Here is a 19609-nt window from a genome sequence, read left to right on the forward strand (position 1 = left end):
TCATTGTACCACCATTAGGTGGTGCTACGACACAGACGCACAATCTACTGATTCAAACAGTTCGTTATCAATGGTCCCACAAGGTGAAAGACAATACCGTAACAGAGAAACACAAAATAAACTAAAAAGGAGATTGGACAGTAGAAAAGGAAGTTGGCCACAGTAGCAGATAGAGACAGAAAGAACACATGCAGGAGAGAAAGAGAGGAGTCTGGGTAATATACTGTTTATACTGGGGTATATCAAATTACCGACGATAGGATTTTCAATACCGTTAAATGTACAGTTGAAGTCGGAAGTTTACATACACCTTAGCCAAATACATTTAAACTCAGTTTTTCACAATTCCTGACATCTAATCCTGGTAAAAATTCCCTGTCTTAGGTCAGTTAGTATCACCACTTTATTTTAAGAACGTGAAATGTCAGAATAATAGTAGAGAGAATGATTTATTTCAGCTTTTATTTCTTTCATCACATTCCCAGTGGGTCAGAAGTTTACATACACTCAATTAGTATTTGGTAGCATTGCCTTTAAATTGTTTAACAAAGGTCAAACGTTTCTGGCAGCCTTCCACAAGCTTCCCACAATAAGTTGGGTGAATTTTGGCCCATATCTCCTGACAGAGCTGGTGCAACTGAGTCCAGTGTGTAGGCCTCCTTGCTCACACACGCCTTTTCAGTTCTGCCCACAAATGTTCTATAGGATTGAGGTCAGGGCTTTGTAATGGCCACTCCAATACCTTGACTTAGTTGTCCTTAAGCCATTTTGCCACAACTTTGGAAGTATGCTTGGGGTCATTGTCCATTTGCAAGACCCATTTGCGACCAAGCTTTAACTTCCTGACTGATGTCTTGAGATGTTGCTTCAATATATCCACATAATTTTCCTTCCTCATGATGCCATCTATTTTGTGAAGTGCACCAGTCCCTTCTGCAGCAAAGCATCCCCTCAACATGCTGCCACCCCCGTGCTTCACAGTTGGGATGGGGTTCTTCGGCTTGCAAGCCTCCCCCCTTTTCCTCCAAACATAATGATGGTCATTATGGCCGAACAGTTCTATTTTTGTTTCCTCTTTCCAGAGGACATTTCTCCAAAAGGTACGATCTTTGTCCCTATGTGCAGTTGCAAACTGTAGTCTGGCTTTTTTATGGCAGTTTTGGAAGCAGTGGCTTCTTCCTTGCTGAGCGGCCTTTCAGGTTATGTCGATATAGGACTCGTTTTACTGTGGATATAAATACTTTTGTGCCGGTTTCCTCCAGCATCTCCACAAGATGGAGGAATTTGCTGTTGTTCTGGGATTGATTTGCACTTTTCGCACCAAAGTACATTGATCTCTAGGAGAAAGAATGTGTCTCATTCCTGAGCGGTATAATGGCTGCGTGGTCCCATAGTGTTTATACTTGCGTACTATTGTTTGTACAGATGAACGTGGTACCTTCAGGCGTTTGGAAATTGCTCCCAAGGATGAACCAGACTTGTGGGGGTCTTGGCTGATTTCTTTTGATTTTCCCATGATGTCAAGCAAATAGGCACTGAGTTTGAAGGTACGCCTTGAAATATATCCACAGGTAAACCTCCAACTGACTCAAATTATGTCAATTAGCCTATCAGAAGCTTCTAAAGCCATGACATCATGACTCTCCCACAAGCCCTTTGGCAAAAATGTTTTCTTTAACTTCATCGGGGTAGGGGGCAGTATTTTGACGTCCGGATGAAAAGCGTGCCCGTAGTAAACTGCCTGCTACTCAGGCCCAGAAGGTAGGATATGCATATTATTAGTAGATTTGGATAGAAAACACTCTGAAGTTTCTAAAACTGTTTGAATGATGTCTGTGAATATAACAGAACTCATATGGCAGGCAAAAACCTGAGAAAAAACCCAACCAGGAAGTGTGGAAATCTGAGGTTTGTAGTTTTTCAAGTGATTGCCTATCTCATACACAGTGTCAATGGGGTCATTTAGCACTTCCTAAGGCTTCCACTAGATGTCAACAGTCTTTAGAACATTGTTTCATGCTTCTACTGTGAATGGGGAGAGAATAAGAGCATATGGAGTCAGATGACTGAGATAATGACATGAGCTCAATCTTGCGCGCTCCCGTGAGAGTTAGGTATGTTCCTTTTCATTTCTGAAGACAAAGGAATCATCCGGTTGGAATATTATGGAAGATTTATGATAAAACATCCTAAAGATTGATTCTATACATTGTTTGATATGTTTCTACGAACTGTAATATAACTTTTTTGACTTTTCGTCTGAACTCACTGCGCGAACACAGTGGATTTGGATTACTCGACTGAACGCGCGAACAAAATTGAGGTATTTGGACATAAAGATGAACTTTATCGAACAAAACAAACATTTATTCTGGAACTGGGATTCCTGGGAGTGCATTCCGATGAAGATCATCAAAGGTAAGTGAATATTTATAATGTAATTTTTGTCATTTCTGTTGACTCCAAAATGGCGGGTATCTGTATGGCTTGTTTTGATATCTGAGCGCTGTACTCAGATTAGTGCAAAGTTTGCTTTCGCCGTAAAGCTTTTTTGAAATCTGACACAGCGGTTGCATTAAGGAGAAGTGTATCTATAATTCTTTGAATAACAGTTGAATATTTTATCAACGTTTATGATGAGTATTTCTGTAAATTGATGTGCTCATTCACTGGAAGTTTTGGGAGGCAAAACATTTCTGAACATTACACGCCAATGTAAAATGGGGTTTTTGGATATAAATATGAACTTTATTGAGCAAAACATACATGTATTGTGTAACATGAAGTCCCATGAGTGCCATCTGATGAAGATCAAAGGTTTTAGCTGTATTTCTGTTTTTTGTGACGCCTCTCCTTGCTTGGAAAATGGCTGGGTGGTTTTTCTTGTCTAGGCGCTGCCCTAACAAAATCTAATGTTATGCTTTCGCCGTAAAGCCTTTTTGAAATCAGACAATGTGGTTGGATTAATGAGAAGTGTATCTTTAAAATGGGATATAATAATTGTATGTTGGAGAAATTTGAATTATGAGATTTTTGTTGTTTTGAATTTGGCGCCCTGCTATTTCACTGGCTGTTGAATAGTGTGTCCCGCAGGTGGGACGCTAGCATCCCAGATACCCCAGAGAGGTTTTAAGCAATGTTTTTTTCCTGGCCACTCTTCCGTAAAGCCCAGCTCTGTGGAGTGTACGGCTTAAAGTGGACCTATGGACAGATACTCCAATCTCCGTTGTGGAGCTTTGCAGCTCCTTCAGGGTCATCTTTGGTCTCCTTGTTGCCTCTCTGATTAATGCCCTCCTTGCCTGGTCTGTGAGTTTTGGTGGGCGGCCCTCTCTTGGCAGGTTTGTTGTGGTGCCATATTCTTTCCATTTTTCTATAATGGATTTAATGGTGCTCCGTGGGATGTTAAGTTTGATATTTTTTTATAACCCAACCCTGATCTGTACTTCTCCACAACTTTGTCCCTGACCTGTTTGGAGAGCTCCTTGGTCTTCATGGTGCTGCTTGCTTGGTGGTGCCCCTTGCTTAGTAGTGTTGCAGACTCTAGGGCCTTTCAGAACAGGTGCATATATACTGAGATCATGTGACACTTAAATAAAGTCCACCTGTGTGCAATCTAACTAATTATGTGACTTCTGAAGGTAATTGGTTGCACCAGATCTTATTTAGGGGCTTCATAGCAAAGAGGGTGAATACATATGCACGCAGCACTTTTCCGTTAAACATTTGTTTCATTTCACTTCACCAATTTGGAATATTTTGTGTATGTCCATTACATGAAATCCAAATAAATATCCATTTCAATTATAGGTTGTAATGCAACAAAATAGGAAAAACACCAAGGGGAATTAATACTTTTGCAGGGCACTGTATGGAGGACAAGTGCAGCTTCCAAGCCTTGAATCATTACGGTGTCATTGTTGTAGGTGAAGAGACGATTATCAGGCTCCTGTACATCAAATACCAAGATCTGTCGACCATTAGTGATTCTCTCTTTCTGACATGGCCAAAGTGCCTACATGAGGCAGAACACCAAGCAGCAGTATGCTCTCTATAGAAGAGAAGGTCAGAGATTGTATTCTTGTCTCCAATTAGGGTATAATAATCAGCAAACAATGTCTCTGGATTTGCCCTCAGCAGCTTTTTCTTGTAATGCTGTTTAGAATGTTCAGAGTTCTGTTTTGCTGGTGGATCAAATGGAACGGGCCAAGCGCCTCCTACCGTTGCCATTGTTCTTTTTTTAAGTTGAGCGCTGAAGCATGCAACTTTTTAAATAATGCACTTTTTATAATAAAAATAAAGCTATTAAATGTGTAATTTAGTGTAATTAACACTGTACACACAAATTACAATGTCCAGAACAATCCTCTCTCGCCTTTATTTGCTTTTTTGTTTGTTACTGTTGGTTCGTTTCCTTTTCAATGCCTGTCTTTCCTTTAGAAATCCTCCAGAAATCCTCCAAATCAATTCATTTTCTGTTGGTTTTATCCTCTATTTTTATCTCCTTATGTCCTAGTGCCTCAATCCTGCTCTTGTTGCGTCTTGCTAGATGATCAAGACAACTTAAGGCTTGTTCACACTGCAGGCCTTAATACTCAATACAGTTCATCTTTCTAGAACATTCACTAATTTGTTTGTAAACAATTAACAAGCAACAAGTTATGCTGAATAACAGTCTAAAAACCACTTGAGGGCAAATAAATCAGATTTGACCCTTCAGACAAGTCACATGGCCAGGAATCATATTTGTATCTGATTTCAAACCACCTACGAAGGTGGTATGAAATGTGGCTTGAAATATCTGATTCCATGTCCTTTTGGCTGTTCAGACTGCAGGAAAAACAACAGATTTGAATCAGATAGCCAAATAAATAGGAGTTGAGTCACTTCAAAGTGCCAATGTGAACAAGGCTTTAGTAGACTAGACTTTCAGATCCATGTTGATCAATCTCAAAATCTTTTTCAAAATCAAACAATTTTCTCAAAGGAAAAACAGATGTGGAGAACACAGCACTGCATTGTAACAACCAAACTGTTCACTAAAAACTAATTCATTTAACAAAATGAAGCACATTTTAGGAGGAGCTCTCTCTAACTGCTGCAGTTCAGTTAGATGGTGACATTTGGTGTGTTTGTAAATTCAATCTGGAGTGCCAGAGTGCGCTCTGGGTGTTCGTAAATTCAGAGCGTTGTCAGATTGTCCATTTGTAGATTCAGAGCGTTTTGCTCTTGGAACATTCAGAGTGCACACTGGACACTCTGGCCGAGGAGTAGGGTTGATCCGAGTGTTCTGACCTCAACGGCAGTCAAGCACCCAAGCTAATTGGCTAATGTTGGCTAGTTTGCTAGCTACTTCGAGACAAATGAGAGAACACCTCACTCTGACCATTTTACTCACCCTAGCAGAGCTGGTTAGGCTGTTCATGTTACCCAGAGCATTGGTGACTGTAACTGTGCTGCTGGCAACAATTTAATTACACTTTTTTGCCGACGTTTACCAACACCGGCCATATATTCAATGGGTGTTGAGTGTTCGTAAATTCATCAATTATTCTGCACTCTGGCACACTCAGACGAGAGCACTCTGAAATCGGAGTAGATAGCCAGAGGGAATTTACGAACGCACCAATTGTGTCGAGAGAGAGGAGATATAAAATGCTTGATGGATGTTGCATGTTGTGGAGTCAAAGCCGGGGAATACTAACAGGAGTCAAAGTCAGGAAAACTATGCTTGGGGGCTGTACGGCCACACTCCTACACAATGACAGAGACAGAGTGATAAAGAACAAGGTCAACATGATGATGATGGAGACTAGACAATGTAGGATGAAGAGAATGGTCAGATTAGGGTTAGTTGGTGAGGAAGAGAAAATGTATCAAGAATCTGGAGCAGAAATCTTCCATAATAGCTAGTGCAGGGGTGTCAAACTCCTTCCATGGAGGGCCGAGTGTTTGCAGGTTTTAGTTTTTCTACGATCAATTAAGCCCTAGACAACCAGGTGTGGGAAGTTCCTTACTAATTAGTGACCTTAATTCATCAATCAAGTATAAGGGAGTAGCGAAAACCCGCAGACACTCGTCCCTCCGTGGAATGAGTTTGACACCTGTGAGCTAGAGTGATGCACCACACCCTAGGGTACTTAAGGCAGATTACCTGACGTCAAACTGGCAATGGATTTGAACATGTTACGCCAACATACAACTAGGTTATTGTGAAGTGGTTGTGTCAACTAAAAAGGAAAAATGTTAGTTAGCTTAAAGGCTTTGTTTCACTTCCAGGGTATAGTGAAAGGTATTCTCTAAATGATTTGGTTTGACTCAGAGACAGACAGGGATCAACATAGCATATTTGATTGAGTAAAGGAATTGATTCAGGATTAAGATCGAGTTAAGATTTTGCGAGGCAGCCTCATACGCCGCATTTCTGGTTTAAATCAGCAATAGGTAGGTATCTGATCATTTCCACTCATTTCCACTGGATTGGTGGAGGCAGAGTAAGAGGGGAGGTGTGAGAGCGGGAGATACTAACTTTACCACGGTAAAGATTGCGACCAGCTCTTCCCATGTGATGGCTTGATTCAAAGCGCCTGAGTTTTTTGAAAGAGAACTGGAACAGAACCACAAAGACCTGGGTCAAATACATCCGTCAAATATGTTCAAATACTAAGGCTGCACCTGATTAACTTTTCCAGGTACAATGGAACCAATGGACTAGTCCCAAGGAGAATGTTTGGAGAGCATGGTTTAGCCTACATCGCATGTGACTGGGATTTGTCAATGAGGTATTCAGGGATAAAAACTCACTGAGACCCAAACAAGGCCAAGAGGATGTGAAGTGACCACATGCTGGCCAGACTGACCACCTGTGGTACTGACCAGACAAACTACTGACCAGACAACTTGGATAGGGTTCAAGAACACTCTTACAGAGCAGCGTCAAACTTATTAACAGCATAAAAAAAAAGTGCTGGCTGGTGACAACCAGGGTTGAGGGCCGTTCCATTCAATTCATTAAATTAATAAAAAAATCAATGAGGAAAATTGGTATTGTAATTTCAGTTTAGTTCCGGATTTGACAATTTCAATGGAATTGACAACAGTAAACAGAGTTTCTGAAAGAAGGTTACTGTACACATAGACAGAGAACATGTGGTCTTACCTTGTCGTTGAGGTCCAGTACGTAGGTGCTGTGTCTCCACTTGGTCAGGACGATGGGGTCTGGATGTTTCCGCTCCAGACTACGACTCTTGGGGGGATCGCCTGGCTGGGGAGGAGACAAGTTGTACTGGAGGGAGAGAGAGAGGGAGACAGAAGAGCGAGACAGTGGAGAAATTCAGAGGAGGACAGAAAGAGAGAGGGAGAGAGAGAGAGAGAGAGAGAGAGAGAAGCGAGACGGTGGGTGAGGGTTAGAGAAATAGAGGTCCAGGGTTAACTCATTATCCTCCACTGATCAGATGACAAAGTAAAGGTCCTAGAAGAGCTATGGCTTGGCATGTATCCAGTATCTCCTCTTCATACCTCTCCTCTCGTGGCCCAGCGCATCATCAGTCACCCATCAGAAGGCACCCTCTCAGAGAGAAGGAGCTCTCCGCATGTGTATTCATCCAAGATTGCTAAAGGATACCATTGCACCCAGCTTATCTGTATCTACAGTATGTGTGTGTGTGTCTGTATCCCTGTATCCGCCGGTTGGCCAGCCAAATTAAAGCTAATGCCTATTCTCTACCTCTCTGATCCCTGCTAAACCAACAAGATTACAGGAGAGTAACTAGCCACTAATAGTCCCTGTCAAGTACATTAGGCCACAACCTCCACGCCGTCAATGGACCACATGTGACCGAGACCGAAGACTGCTGTAGATCACCGGGGAGGAAATAGACTGAGGCAGTAGGAAGTGTGCTACCTGGTCGTAGTGTCAGAGCAGTGTTTTCCATAAGCACCGGCCGCCTAAAAAGCTGTTAAGACTCATTGTGAGCCGGCTACTTTTTCCACTTCATAAATTAACTAGGCTTCTCTTCATTTCAAAGTTTCAATTCGCTAGTCAGAAAAGCCTTCGTATAGCATTCTCCCGCTAAAACGAACGACATGCATCTTCTAGTGATCTATTCGTAGGACAGGTCCCTGACAGTCAACAAAGCGAGCGATGACAGGGACACTGCTGGTTTGCCAGTCTGCTGTCTGTCCCGCCTCTCGGTATCTGTGTTATTTTTGTGCGCTGTGGTTGGCTGCAGTCTTAATTTATTTTCACAGAGGAGGGAGAGCATTCTTCATCATCTCCTTGTGAGCGAATGTACATGTCCCAAGAAATGTAAGTGGTAACGATGAGTTGAAATCCACTTAATTATTGTTTTGTGGCACATTCATTTATTTTATTTTGCGTGTTTCATAGGCCTATAAAGGGAAAGGGGGGGATACCTAGTCAGTTGTACAATGGAATGCATTCAACATTTAACCTAACCCCTTTGAATCAGAGAGGTGCGGAGGGCTTCCTTAATCGACATCCACGTCTTCGGCTCCCGGGGAACAGTGGGTTAACTGCCTTGCTCAGGGGCAGAACGACAGATTTTTACCTTGTCAGCTCCTACCCGCCACGCTACCTGCCGAGCCACAGGGTCAGAAGTATAGGCTATTTAGGCTACTGTGCTTTGATTGACAACCGAACAGCAAGTATTGACTAGTTTATAAAAAGGTTTCGAATTGACTGACTAAAGTCAATCTCCTATATCCCTTTGCTATTTATAAATCATACAACGTAGTTACACTGAGTGTATAAAACATTAGGAAAACGTTCCTAATATTGTGTTGCACCCCCTTTTGCCCTCAGAACAGCCTCAATTCATCGGGGCATGGACTTTACAAGGTGTCAAAAGCGTTCCACAGAGATGGTTGGTTGGTTGTCCTTTGGGTGGTAGTCCATTCTTGATACACACAGGAAACTGTTGAGCATGAAAAGCCCAGCTGCGTTGCAGTTCTTGACACACTCAAACCGGTACACCTGGCACCTACTACCATACCCCGTTCAAAGGCACTTAAAATGTTTTGTCTGGCCCATTCACCCTCTGAATGACACACATACACAATCCATGTCTCAAATGTCTCAAAGCCTAACAATACTTCTTTAACCGGTCTCCTCCCCTTCATCTACACTGATTGAAATGGATTTAACAAGTAACATCAATAAGGGATCATAGCATTCACCTGGTCAGTCTGTCATGGAAAGAGCAGGTGTTCCTAATGTTTTGTACACTCAGTCTATATGCCCATGGTATCGCATCGGGGCAAGTAAGCCAAAGATCTGGTTTGTATTTTCATAGGATTCGAGGCCCATGTCCAGACTTACCAGTGCTGCTAAAGTGACTTGTCAGTGTAGCCTAGTGATGGATAGTTAGAACGGTTATTTTTGAGAGGATCTCTTAGCTGAACGGAACCGAATCGGTGAGAACCATCCTCCCCACTGAACATTTTGCATTTTAAAACCATTTTCCTACAATTCTATATTGTTTCTCAACAGGGAATTCATGTTTACTTGACAGAACACAACCTTTTTTCATAGGCTTTTATCACAGTAAACTAAATTGAAGGTGTAGACTAAACTAGTTTTTCTGACTACTTTACTAATCTACCGCCTTCCCTCAAAGTCCCACCCACACTAACTGATTGACAGGTTGGTTTTCTTACCACAAGTGTCCACAGCAGCAGAGCTAATCAAATGCATAATTTGAAGAACAAAAATAATACATTTCAGTAAAACTGAAAACATGACTTTAAATGTCAAGAGAAAATGGGTTTAATTTAATAATAAAAAATCTTACTTAGAAAAAAGTTCTGATCATATGATATCCAAAACAACAACACACTGAATTTATAAATGTTCAGTCATTTTCATTGTAAAGTCATGCCTTTCTACTCAATACCACAACACATTTGACCAATCTGGGAGGTAAAGTCATTAACGTATTCAATAATTTAGCTGTGTATTTCGGGTGGAATCAAAATAGAGCTCATTCTGCAAAACAAATTTCTGGGGGGCATGCCACCCGGACCCTCCCAACCCGGAACTCCCTTGCTGGCTACTTTTTCTATTTGGCTGCCTACTCCACGTACTTATGGAAAACACTGCATAGGAGGTAAAACCAGAATCAGCACAACACAACGTAACACAATACATTGATATGTTTACTTACTTTGGGTAGCTCCCATTCTGACCTGGAGCCATCAGCGCTGTAGTAGTACGGCCTTCCCTGCTCGTCCACGTGCTTTATCCACTACAAAGACATACACTAAATCAGCACAGATCCCAGTTTCATAAATACACTGCTAATACACTGCTTGTCACAGATAACAGCAGGGTAAAATGCTCAAAAATAAAGGTTAAGAAACTTTAACAAAAACAACTTCTCTCAACCAAAATTCCCAAAGCCAGTCCTGCCATGGGTACATGATCATAGACATGCATCATTTATTGATTTAGGACCCATCCCCTATGAACCAGGGACAATACCCTGAGCCCTGGGAGAAGTGACAGAGAAACAGAGAGAGTGAAACCAAAGGAGGAGAGGAGAGCCCCAGTACCTTCTCATGAGTATATTCACAGACATAGAGGGTGTGTCCGTGTTCGTCCAGTTCCTCTGACCAGCCTCTAGGGGGCGAGCCATACTGACTGTCCGACTGACTGGAGTAGGTGCTGCTGTGACAGTTCTCCTCGGAAGACAGGGGCTGCATGGGGGCAGCAGGGAGGAGGAGGAGAGGAGGCGGCAGGACAAAAGAAGGATGAAAGGGAGCGAAAGAGACCCTTGTGATTCGGGGAGAACTGAGGATTTTTCCAGAGTCATATTTTTTTATTTAACAAGGCAAGTCAGTGAAGAACAAATTCTTATTTACGATGGCCTATCCCGGCCAAACCCTAACCCGGATGACGCTGGGCCAATTGTGCACCGCCCTATGGGATTCCCAATCACGGCTGGTTGTGATACAGCCTGGAATCGAACCAGGGTCTGTAGTGATGCCTCTAGCACTGAGATACAGTGCCTTAGATTGCTGCGCCACTCGGGAGATTGATAGATCAATAGATTTACAAAATATGTGTACGGGACCAATTGATTTGATTTGATTTAGTAGTGAATGATCAATGACGCAGCTGTAGAGTACCCATAATAAGAACATTTATTGAAAATCGAAAACACCCAACAATGCATTCATGCATCCCACCACCATAAAGGCTTAAATCCCCAGGAAAAGGAGACCTTGATCAACTACGGAAATACGGGTTTATTTAGCAGCATTTCATTTGGCATGTTGTAAACGGAGTACTCATTCTAATAGTTCCTGCCTGGTTACAATACACTCAACCACCTCATGGGGGCAGTGTTGTACCACTAACACTACATGAAATCCAACCTGAGGATACGCAGTTTATTTTACTACCTGGCCCCCATCAAAATAGCACCAGCTTGTTTCACTGCTCACAGTTAACACAATACAACTTCTACAGTTGTTGTAAATCATCTATTCCTCTCCGCACATTCTCCCTCATGTTTCCCACGGTAGTAACATATGAAAATGACATGCTGAGTAGACACAGACAGTATCCCAAATGGCACCCTATTCCATATTTAGTGCACGAATTTTAACCAGAGCCCTATTGACATTGGTCAAATGTATAGCACTAGATTGGGAATAGGGTGGCATTTGGGACGCGCTCCATCTGCGCTTCAGTCAGCTGTGGCATTACATCAAATGAATCATAAATATTTGGAGAGCATCTCTCTAAATGGTACTTAAATATAGTACTCCAGCGGTACTTAAATATAGTACGGCCTCGTCGGCCTGAAACCTACTTCAGTCCTGACCTGGTTTCATTTAACACAGAGTCACACTCACCCCGTTTGAAAAACACAGGGAGAGCTGCAATAGGACCTGGACTACCACTGGGCCAGAGCAGACCAGTCACGAGACCGCTCCCTTAAGCCTCAACACCTGAACTCCTTCCCCTTCAGAAACCCAGGTGGCGTCACACATCTCTGCGTGTCTGGCAGACATCTCAGCTTGGATGACGGCCCAGCATCTCAAGCTCAACCTCGAACAAGACGGAGCTGCTCTTCCTCCCAGGGAAGGCCTGCCCGCTCAAAGACCTCTCCCTCACGGTAGACAACTCCATGGTGTCCCCCCTCCCAGAGCACAAAGAAGCTTGGCCTGAACAACACACTTTTGTTCTCTGACAACATCAAAGCAGTGAATCACTCCTGCAGGTTCATGCTCTACAACATCAGTAGAGGACGGCCCTACCTCACACAGGAAGCGGTGCAGGTCCTAATCCAGGCACTTGTCATATCCCGTCTAGACTACTGCAACTCTCTGTTGGCTGGGGTCCCCGCTTGTCCACTCCTGCAACTTATCCAGAACGCCATAGCTGCCTGGTGTTCAACCTTCCCAAGTTCTCCCATGTCACCCCGCTCCTCCACACACTCCACTGGCATCCAGTCGAAGCTTGCATCCGCTTCCAAGACCCTGGTGCTTGCCTACGAAGCAGCAAGGGGAACTGCCCCCCACTAAAGGCTATGCTCAAACCCTACACCAGCTCCCGCTCAGCCCAGTCAAAGCTATTCTCTGTCCTGGAACACCAATGGCGAAACAAGCTTCCCCCTAACGTCAGGACAGCAGAGTCCCTGCCCATCTTCTGAAAACATCTGAAACCCTACCTCTTCAAGGAGTAACCCCCCCCCCCAAAAACAAACAAATGCACTTGTCTTTTCCTACTGATTACTACTTTGCTGAGGGAATATGTCTGCTAAATGTCTAAAATATAAACAGTAGGCCCCAGGGCCACCTTTCAGAGCAGTTGTTGATACGTTAGGGGGACAGATAGATTAGGTAGACTGTAGATCAGTGGCAGGGGTCAACATGATGGGTTAAACTTCCTCAGTTTGATCCAAACCAAACTCTTTTCTCCCTCTCTTTACAGCTCAACTTCAGCTCTGACTGTATCGACAGTCTACTACAGCAAGACAGCCAATGGAATGAGGGTCTGTTTTGATGGGGCGCACAAGGGGTGTGTTACCTACCTCCATCTCTCCCGTGCCATGGGGGTCTCCCCGACTACTACTGGTACTGCAACTAGCATCCCGTACGCGGGGCGGTTTCCACGTGCGCTCGCCGCTGGCTCTGTTATAGTAGAAGTGTCTGCCGGTGAGGTCCTTGTGGGTCTCCCAGTCCCCGAGGACATGCAGTGGAGAGCTTGAAGGAAGGGGGGGCAGGCTGGACTGGGAGATCTTCAGCTCCTGGAGGTTGGTGTAGACAGGGGACTCAGGCCGGCCCTGCCCCGCCGGAGACATCGTCTGGAAAGGGGGAGAGATAGTTTTTCACAAGCAACTAACCTTTCCTCTCTAACAGAGTAGCATGGCCAGCACGCACTGACCGGAGAGGTTCCGTTAATGGAGGAATATGGAGGTGCATTACAGAGTGGAGAAGTAGGGGAGAAGGTCGTTTCAGACCACAGATACAGTGATATAATCTCCACGACAAAACAGGTAGTAGAAAGAGGATGCATGGGCAGCTTTGGCAAATCAGACACGTGATACGGATGGACGTTGCAACATACTCTAGCCATCTGTTCCTAGCACAGTGTCAAAACAATGCTGCATGGTATCCAATACCTATTCTACATACTTCCAACTGTAGTCAAGCTATTCATTGTTAGGCCAGTCAAATGCCTTATTTTGATGCAAAATCCATACACAAACACCACACATAAATAAAAACTAGTGTGCATTACAACACAATTCAAGATTTAGCATTACTGGATATTGATTGGCCATAATTGGGTTAAATACAATGCCCACATTAGGAGATTGAGAGAATGATTTCGAGAAGAAAAAGCAGAGGGTCCTTACCCTTATGTTGGAATTAAGGGGAGTTTGAAAGAGGAAGTATAGGCAGATAGGAAACCCTCCTTCTAGTGCTGTGTGTCTCTCATCACTTAAATAGCGAAGCGTCTGCAGGGATATCAACTGTCAATCTCTAAACCAAAGTACCCACTGACAATAGAGAGGAGACGATAAACAAACCTCTCAGCCTGGAATTTAAACGGAATATTGCTCTGTTGAAACAATAGTTAAAAAGAGCGATATTCCATTTGGATTCCAGGCTACAAAAGCTCTAAAAACTACCTTCAGACTAAACATTGGACACACAAAATAGGCTTTTGGCTGAGCTGTCGTTTATGATATTTTCAAGACAAGAAACAAAAGACGGCATGTTGCATAATAGTGGTGCCATAGTGCTGGTGTAGTGCTGTTGAACCGGTATTTTGAGGAAATGTGCAAAACGCTAGTATATTTAAGGTTAGGGGGAAACTGAAAGTTGGCTCCGTCAACAGTTTTACATGCCACTCAGTCTGGCCCATACAACAACACAGACAGGATTTCCATGACTACTGAGAATCAAATGTATTACTGCAGAATAATATTTTGGGTTCGGAATAAGATCGCGAGGTTGAGGTACAGTCGTGGTAGCCAGTCTGCCGTCTCTGGTGTGGGCCAAGGGTCAAACTAACATTGTGTAAAGTGGCCATAGTCATCACGTAGATAGACCTCGATAGAAAAGCACCTGACTAGACCCCATGGGTCAAACACATACTGTCAGTAAGTCAAATATTTGATTTTGTGTGTACTTTACAATGGAACCAATAGAATAGTGCCAAAAGTGCAGGTGAGGAATGCAAGAGGAAATGCGACAGAGATTAGGGAGGGAGGTAGTTTGAGTAAAAACACCGGACAGCACAGCCAGACAGACATTCCCTAGAATGGAAACAGATGGGGCTTCCTGCTGGGCCTGGAATAATAGGAATATAATCCAAAATAATTATTTAATATCCTGTCGAGCTGCGCTGGAACAGAGTGAAGTTTGCACCAGGAGAGGCCCCGTTGTTTGTCCATTCAGTGTTCTGATTGTGGCATTGGTAGAAGACGTCGGCAGCTGGGAGTAAAGACACAATGAAGAAGGCTCTTAACCTAAACGTCTGTGTGTGATTCTAGTGAAGTACAGTAAAAAAATATATATATTTGCTACATCTTTCGTGTGTGGACCTACTATATTTCCTGCAGCTGGGTGTCAGTCAAAGAGGCCCAAGCACAAATAATAGCAAGGCTAATTCTACACTGAAACTCAGCTGTCAAAGGCCAAACTCAGTAGGGGAACTGAGAATGAGAAATGAATGATAAGAGTCTATGGAAATCAACTGCCAAAAGTGATATGAAGTACACCAAGGAAAGGTTCGGGGGTCAAAATGCATCTTAGATAAACCCCATGGTGCCACCCCGTTTACCGGTCTTTTCCTACTAGCACTGACTTTGCTGATCATGACTTTATTGAAGGAAATTGTACTTACTACGACTGAGATATTTACATTTACATTTTTAGTCATTTAGCAGACGCTCTTATCCAGAGCGACTTACAGTAGTGAATGCATACATTTCATACAATTTCATACATTTTTTTGCTGGCCCCCCGTGGGAATCGAACCCACAACCCTGGCGTTGCAAACACCATGCTCTACCAACTGAGCTACAGGGAAGGCTGTGTGATATGTGATTGTCTCACCTAGCCATCTTAAGATCATTGCGCTAACTGTATGTCGTTCTGGATAACAGCGTCTCTGCTAAAAGACAAATGTAAAATGATTGGCAATACAAACTGTAGTGTTTTCCTAAGAAGGAAGGTTATGGTGGGGGAAGGACGAGGCTTGAGCATGCAGACAGTGTTTTGTCCATGGAAGGAAGAAATCAATACCATTTTTGGAGAGTGCTCACCAGGCATACACGTACCACATTATTGTGATTTCTAAAAAGGAGTGTATTGCTCTCCTTGACATTTTGAGAGCTCATATTATTAGGTCCACATCCACAGGGAAGGACTCCAGAAAGGTACTTAACACACAAACACCCTTAAGAAGTTTTTTTTTGCATTCTAATGACCCTTCTCTCCCTGTTCTGTTGAGAAGGAAAATAAGAGGTCTCTCTATAGCAAGCAAACTCAGAAATAGACCGACTACTAGAGTGAAGGCCAAGAGAAACGAGGTGGCCTCATTTGCTAAATGGGATGGACTGGATGAAGTCAGAGTTAATTAAAGTTCAGTCAAGTTTTTAGCTCTTGGAAGGTTTGCCACATAGTGCTGAAATAAGCAATTTAAGGCAATTTAAGCCACATGAAAGAAGATACTTCATGAAGCAATAGACAATAGCCTATGTATTATATTTTTTTAGCGTGCAAACATTTTCATCTTACATGTTGAAGTAAAAGCTGACATTATATATCAAGTATGACCTACTAGATCACAACTACGACAAACTAAAAAGACCTTCGCAGATATATCTGATTCAGTCTGTCACCTTATATCCTGGGCTGCGGAGAAACACCTCGTCATCCTCCTCCTCTGTCCGGCTATAGCCTTTAAATGTACTGAAAGGGACCATGGCTGACGGCTGCAACCCCCTCAAATACACTGACCCCCTTGGTTACCCCTCTGTTCCTGTCCCTCTCTGTCTATCAGTCTATCCCCGCTTGCTATCTCACTCGCTCGCTCTATCAGTCCATCCCGAAAGGTAGAGGAGTACTTGAGATACTGGCAGGGTCAGAAAGCCAGAGGAAATAGGATCTCTCCCTCTGCCAGACGGACACACATGATTGCTCGCGCACACACGACCACAAAAGGAAGTGGTGGTGAGAGTTCCCTTTCCTGACAGACAGCGTGTGTGTGTGGGCAGTTAAACTGGCTCTCTATGCCCTGACGTTGGGTCACAATGAGTCCAGAGAGGTCACAGCGTAGAGTGTTGGCAGATGAACTAGTTGTTCGGGAGGGACTATAGATACTATATTTATCCTGCTCTCTACATTCACAACAGGGTGAGAGAAACAACATGTGCAGAGGGGAGATGAAGACCCTGCTCACCATCCATTGAGCTGCTATTGCCCAGCCAGTCAGCAGGTCCCCCATAGCTCCTCTATGAATTGGGTCAGAGAGAGAGAGAGAGGTCAGATATTCACCTTTTCAGACAATTAGATAGATTGAGAGACTTGATGCATCTGCAGAGTGCAGTCAGTTAACCTGAAGTAGCCTTATTGTTCCAGCCCTGCTGCATAGTAAGATTATGGCCCCTAGTGGTAGGATCAAGGCAACTACAATCATTGATGAACACCGCCGCATATCATTTAGAATCTCTATCCTCTGTGAGGAAGACAATCCACTCATTTTCTTTTGAACCACATTGAAGGGAGTCAAATCAAATGATATTCGTCACAAGCGCCGAATTCAACATGTGTAGACCTTACCGTGAAACGTTTACTTACAAGCCCTTAACCAACAATGCAGCTCAAGAAATAGAGTTATGGAAATATTGACAAAATAAACGAAAGTAAAAAATAAAATCAAAAGTAACAATACATTTACATAACAAGGTTATATACAGGGGGTACCGGTACCGAGTCAATGTGCGGGGGTACAGGTTAGTCAATGTAATTTGTACATGTAAGTAGGGGTAAAGTGACTATGGGGGACTGCTTGCCATGCGGTAACAGAGAGAACAGTGTATGACTGGGGTGACTGGAGTCTAACAATTTTCTGGGCCTTCCTCTGACACAGCCTAGTATAGAGGTCCTGGATGGCAGGAAGCTTGGCCCCAGTGATGTATTGGGTCATACGCACTACACTCTGTAACCCAGGTCTCACTGTTCTGTCTGTACATATTCAGAGTTCACTTCTCTAACAGCTTGTCGCAGACTCGGATTCCTGCAAGCTAGATGAATACGAAATTAAAAGAGATGTGACAGACAGCATGAGTGGGTAATCTGTATAAGGGGTCCGTGGCTGCTAGAGGGACCGAGGGTGTGGACCACTACAGGACCTCTAACTCTCATGACTGGGGGGGGACAAAGTTGACTGAGAGTTCTGCTGTTTATGCAGAGTGATCTTGGCTTGTCTCTCCGGCCGTCTGCCAACCAAGACCCTGATAAATGAGTTCTTCTCCACTCAGGGTGAGTAACAGTACTGGCCCAGCAAAGCAGATTAGAATGCATTATGCAGCCCAGTAACTGTAGCAGACATCAGTTATGTTCCAAATGGCACCCTGTTCCCTTTATATTGCACTACTTTTGACCAGGGCTCTGGTCAAAAGTAGTGCACTATGTAGGGAATATGGTGCCCTTTTGAGATGCAAGCTGTAGCAAGGTGCACCTGGGAGGAGATATGGGATGATTAATTCATTCTGAGGTCGGAGATTAATTGGGAATTTGGTAGAAGTTGAACAGAGACAATCCCTATGTTGCAATATGGCAGCCTATATGGAGATAGGGGCAATATCTGCCTAATAAAGACCACTGAGGTACAGCATGATGTCAGTCTACATTTCCTTTCGCTCTTCCTCCCTCTCATCTCCATCCATTCCATTCTCATCTCCATTGTAGTCATTTAGCAGTTCTTATTCAGAGGGACTTACAGTTAGGTGTCTCGCTCCATCTCTCTCCCCAACCTTTACAGCAGAAACACTGTACTATGTGCTGTTCCAATCACTTTGCATAGTAGTAGCCTATGTAATCTGTAAAATAAATGAAGTCATCAATCTCACTGACATGCCGTGCAGGTTAAAGTAAGGGCAGAGACCAGTGAGAGAACCCTCTTGCAGTTCTCCTCTGTGACCACTTGGTGTCTCCCTCAGGCTACAGAGGAGCCCAGGGTGGGTTATGGGGAGGGGGGGCTATCTGTCAATCAGAGCTAGGACCATGAGGAAGGCAGCTTGAGGGGAAGGGGGAGGGGTCTATCACTGGCAGGCTGAACACATGGCAACCCACTCCAGCACATTCTTTCCTCTCTGTTGCACATCATCCACCCACACCTCAACATAACACTCCTGTCACCCCCATGTATGTCACAGAGACAAACGTGGACTGGCCACACGAGGGAAGACACACACGCACAGATGAACAAGAAGTGAGTCCAATCCATTACCCAGACACTCTTTCTCAGGGATGGAGTGGATCATATAATGTCACTGGTGCAAAATGGGGGTGTGGCGTCACTCATATTGGACATCAGTGTGTATTGTGGTCAGTCCCATAGGGACAGCTAATGTAAAACGGGGATAGATCAGCATGTTGCCGTACGTCTTTGTGACGCAAGTTACATCAGACACACTAGGTCATTCAATTAGAGTCAAGCAGGTTAAAGTCACTGAAGTGGAGGAGGCGACAGAGTGGAGAGGTTGGGACTGAGGGGAGAGAGGGGACTGAGGGGAGAGGGGGGACTGAGGGGAGAGGGGGGACAGAGTGGAGAGGTTGGGACTGAGGGGAGAGAGGGGACTGAGGGGAGAGAGGCGACAGAGTGGAGAGGTTGGGACTGAGGGGAGAGAGGGGACTGAGGGGAGAGGGGGGACTGAGGGGAGAGGTTGGGACTGAGGGGAGAGAGGCGACAGAGTGGAGAGGTTGGGACTGAGTGGGGACAGAGGAGAGGGCTGCTGATTTGCTTCTTGCTCGGTGGCCATGACAATACAGACGCAAGCAAACACACACACACACACACACACACACACACACACACACACACACACACACACACACACACACA

General features: G+C 44.1%; 1 protein-coding gene across 5 annotated transcripts in view; it reads right to left on the reverse strand.

Moving 5' to 3' along the window:
- Positions 1 to 19609, reverse strand: part of LOC106578559 (rho GTPase-activating protein 12) — a 110889-nt gene that overhangs the window by 14502 nt on the left and 76778 nt on the right. For 2 of the 5 annotated variants that reach the window (XM_014157538.3, XM_014157541.3), the window contains exons 3-7: positions 13059 to 13331; positions 10570 to 10713; positions 10182 to 10262; positions 7157 to 7282; positions 6527 to 6604 (exon numbers count right to left, since the gene is read on the reverse strand). In XM_014157538.3, the coding sequence (XP_014013013.1) occupies positions 6527 to 6604; positions 7157 to 7282; positions 10182 to 10262; positions 10570 to 10713; positions 13059 to 13331 (702 nt within the window). The remainder of the gene's footprint in view (positions 1 to 6526; positions 6605 to 7156; positions 7283 to 10181; positions 10263 to 10569; positions 10714 to 13058; positions 13332 to 19609) is intronic. The other 3 variants (XM_014157542.3, XM_014157540.3, XM_014157543.3) reach the window with 3 other exon arrangements.

Source organism: Salmo salar, chromosome 19, assembly GCF_965601325.2.
Source record: "Salmo salar chromosome 19, fSalSal1, whole genome shotgun sequence".
Lineage (NCBI taxonomy): Eukaryota > Metazoa > Chordata > Actinopteri > Salmoniformes > Salmonidae > Salmo > Salmo salar.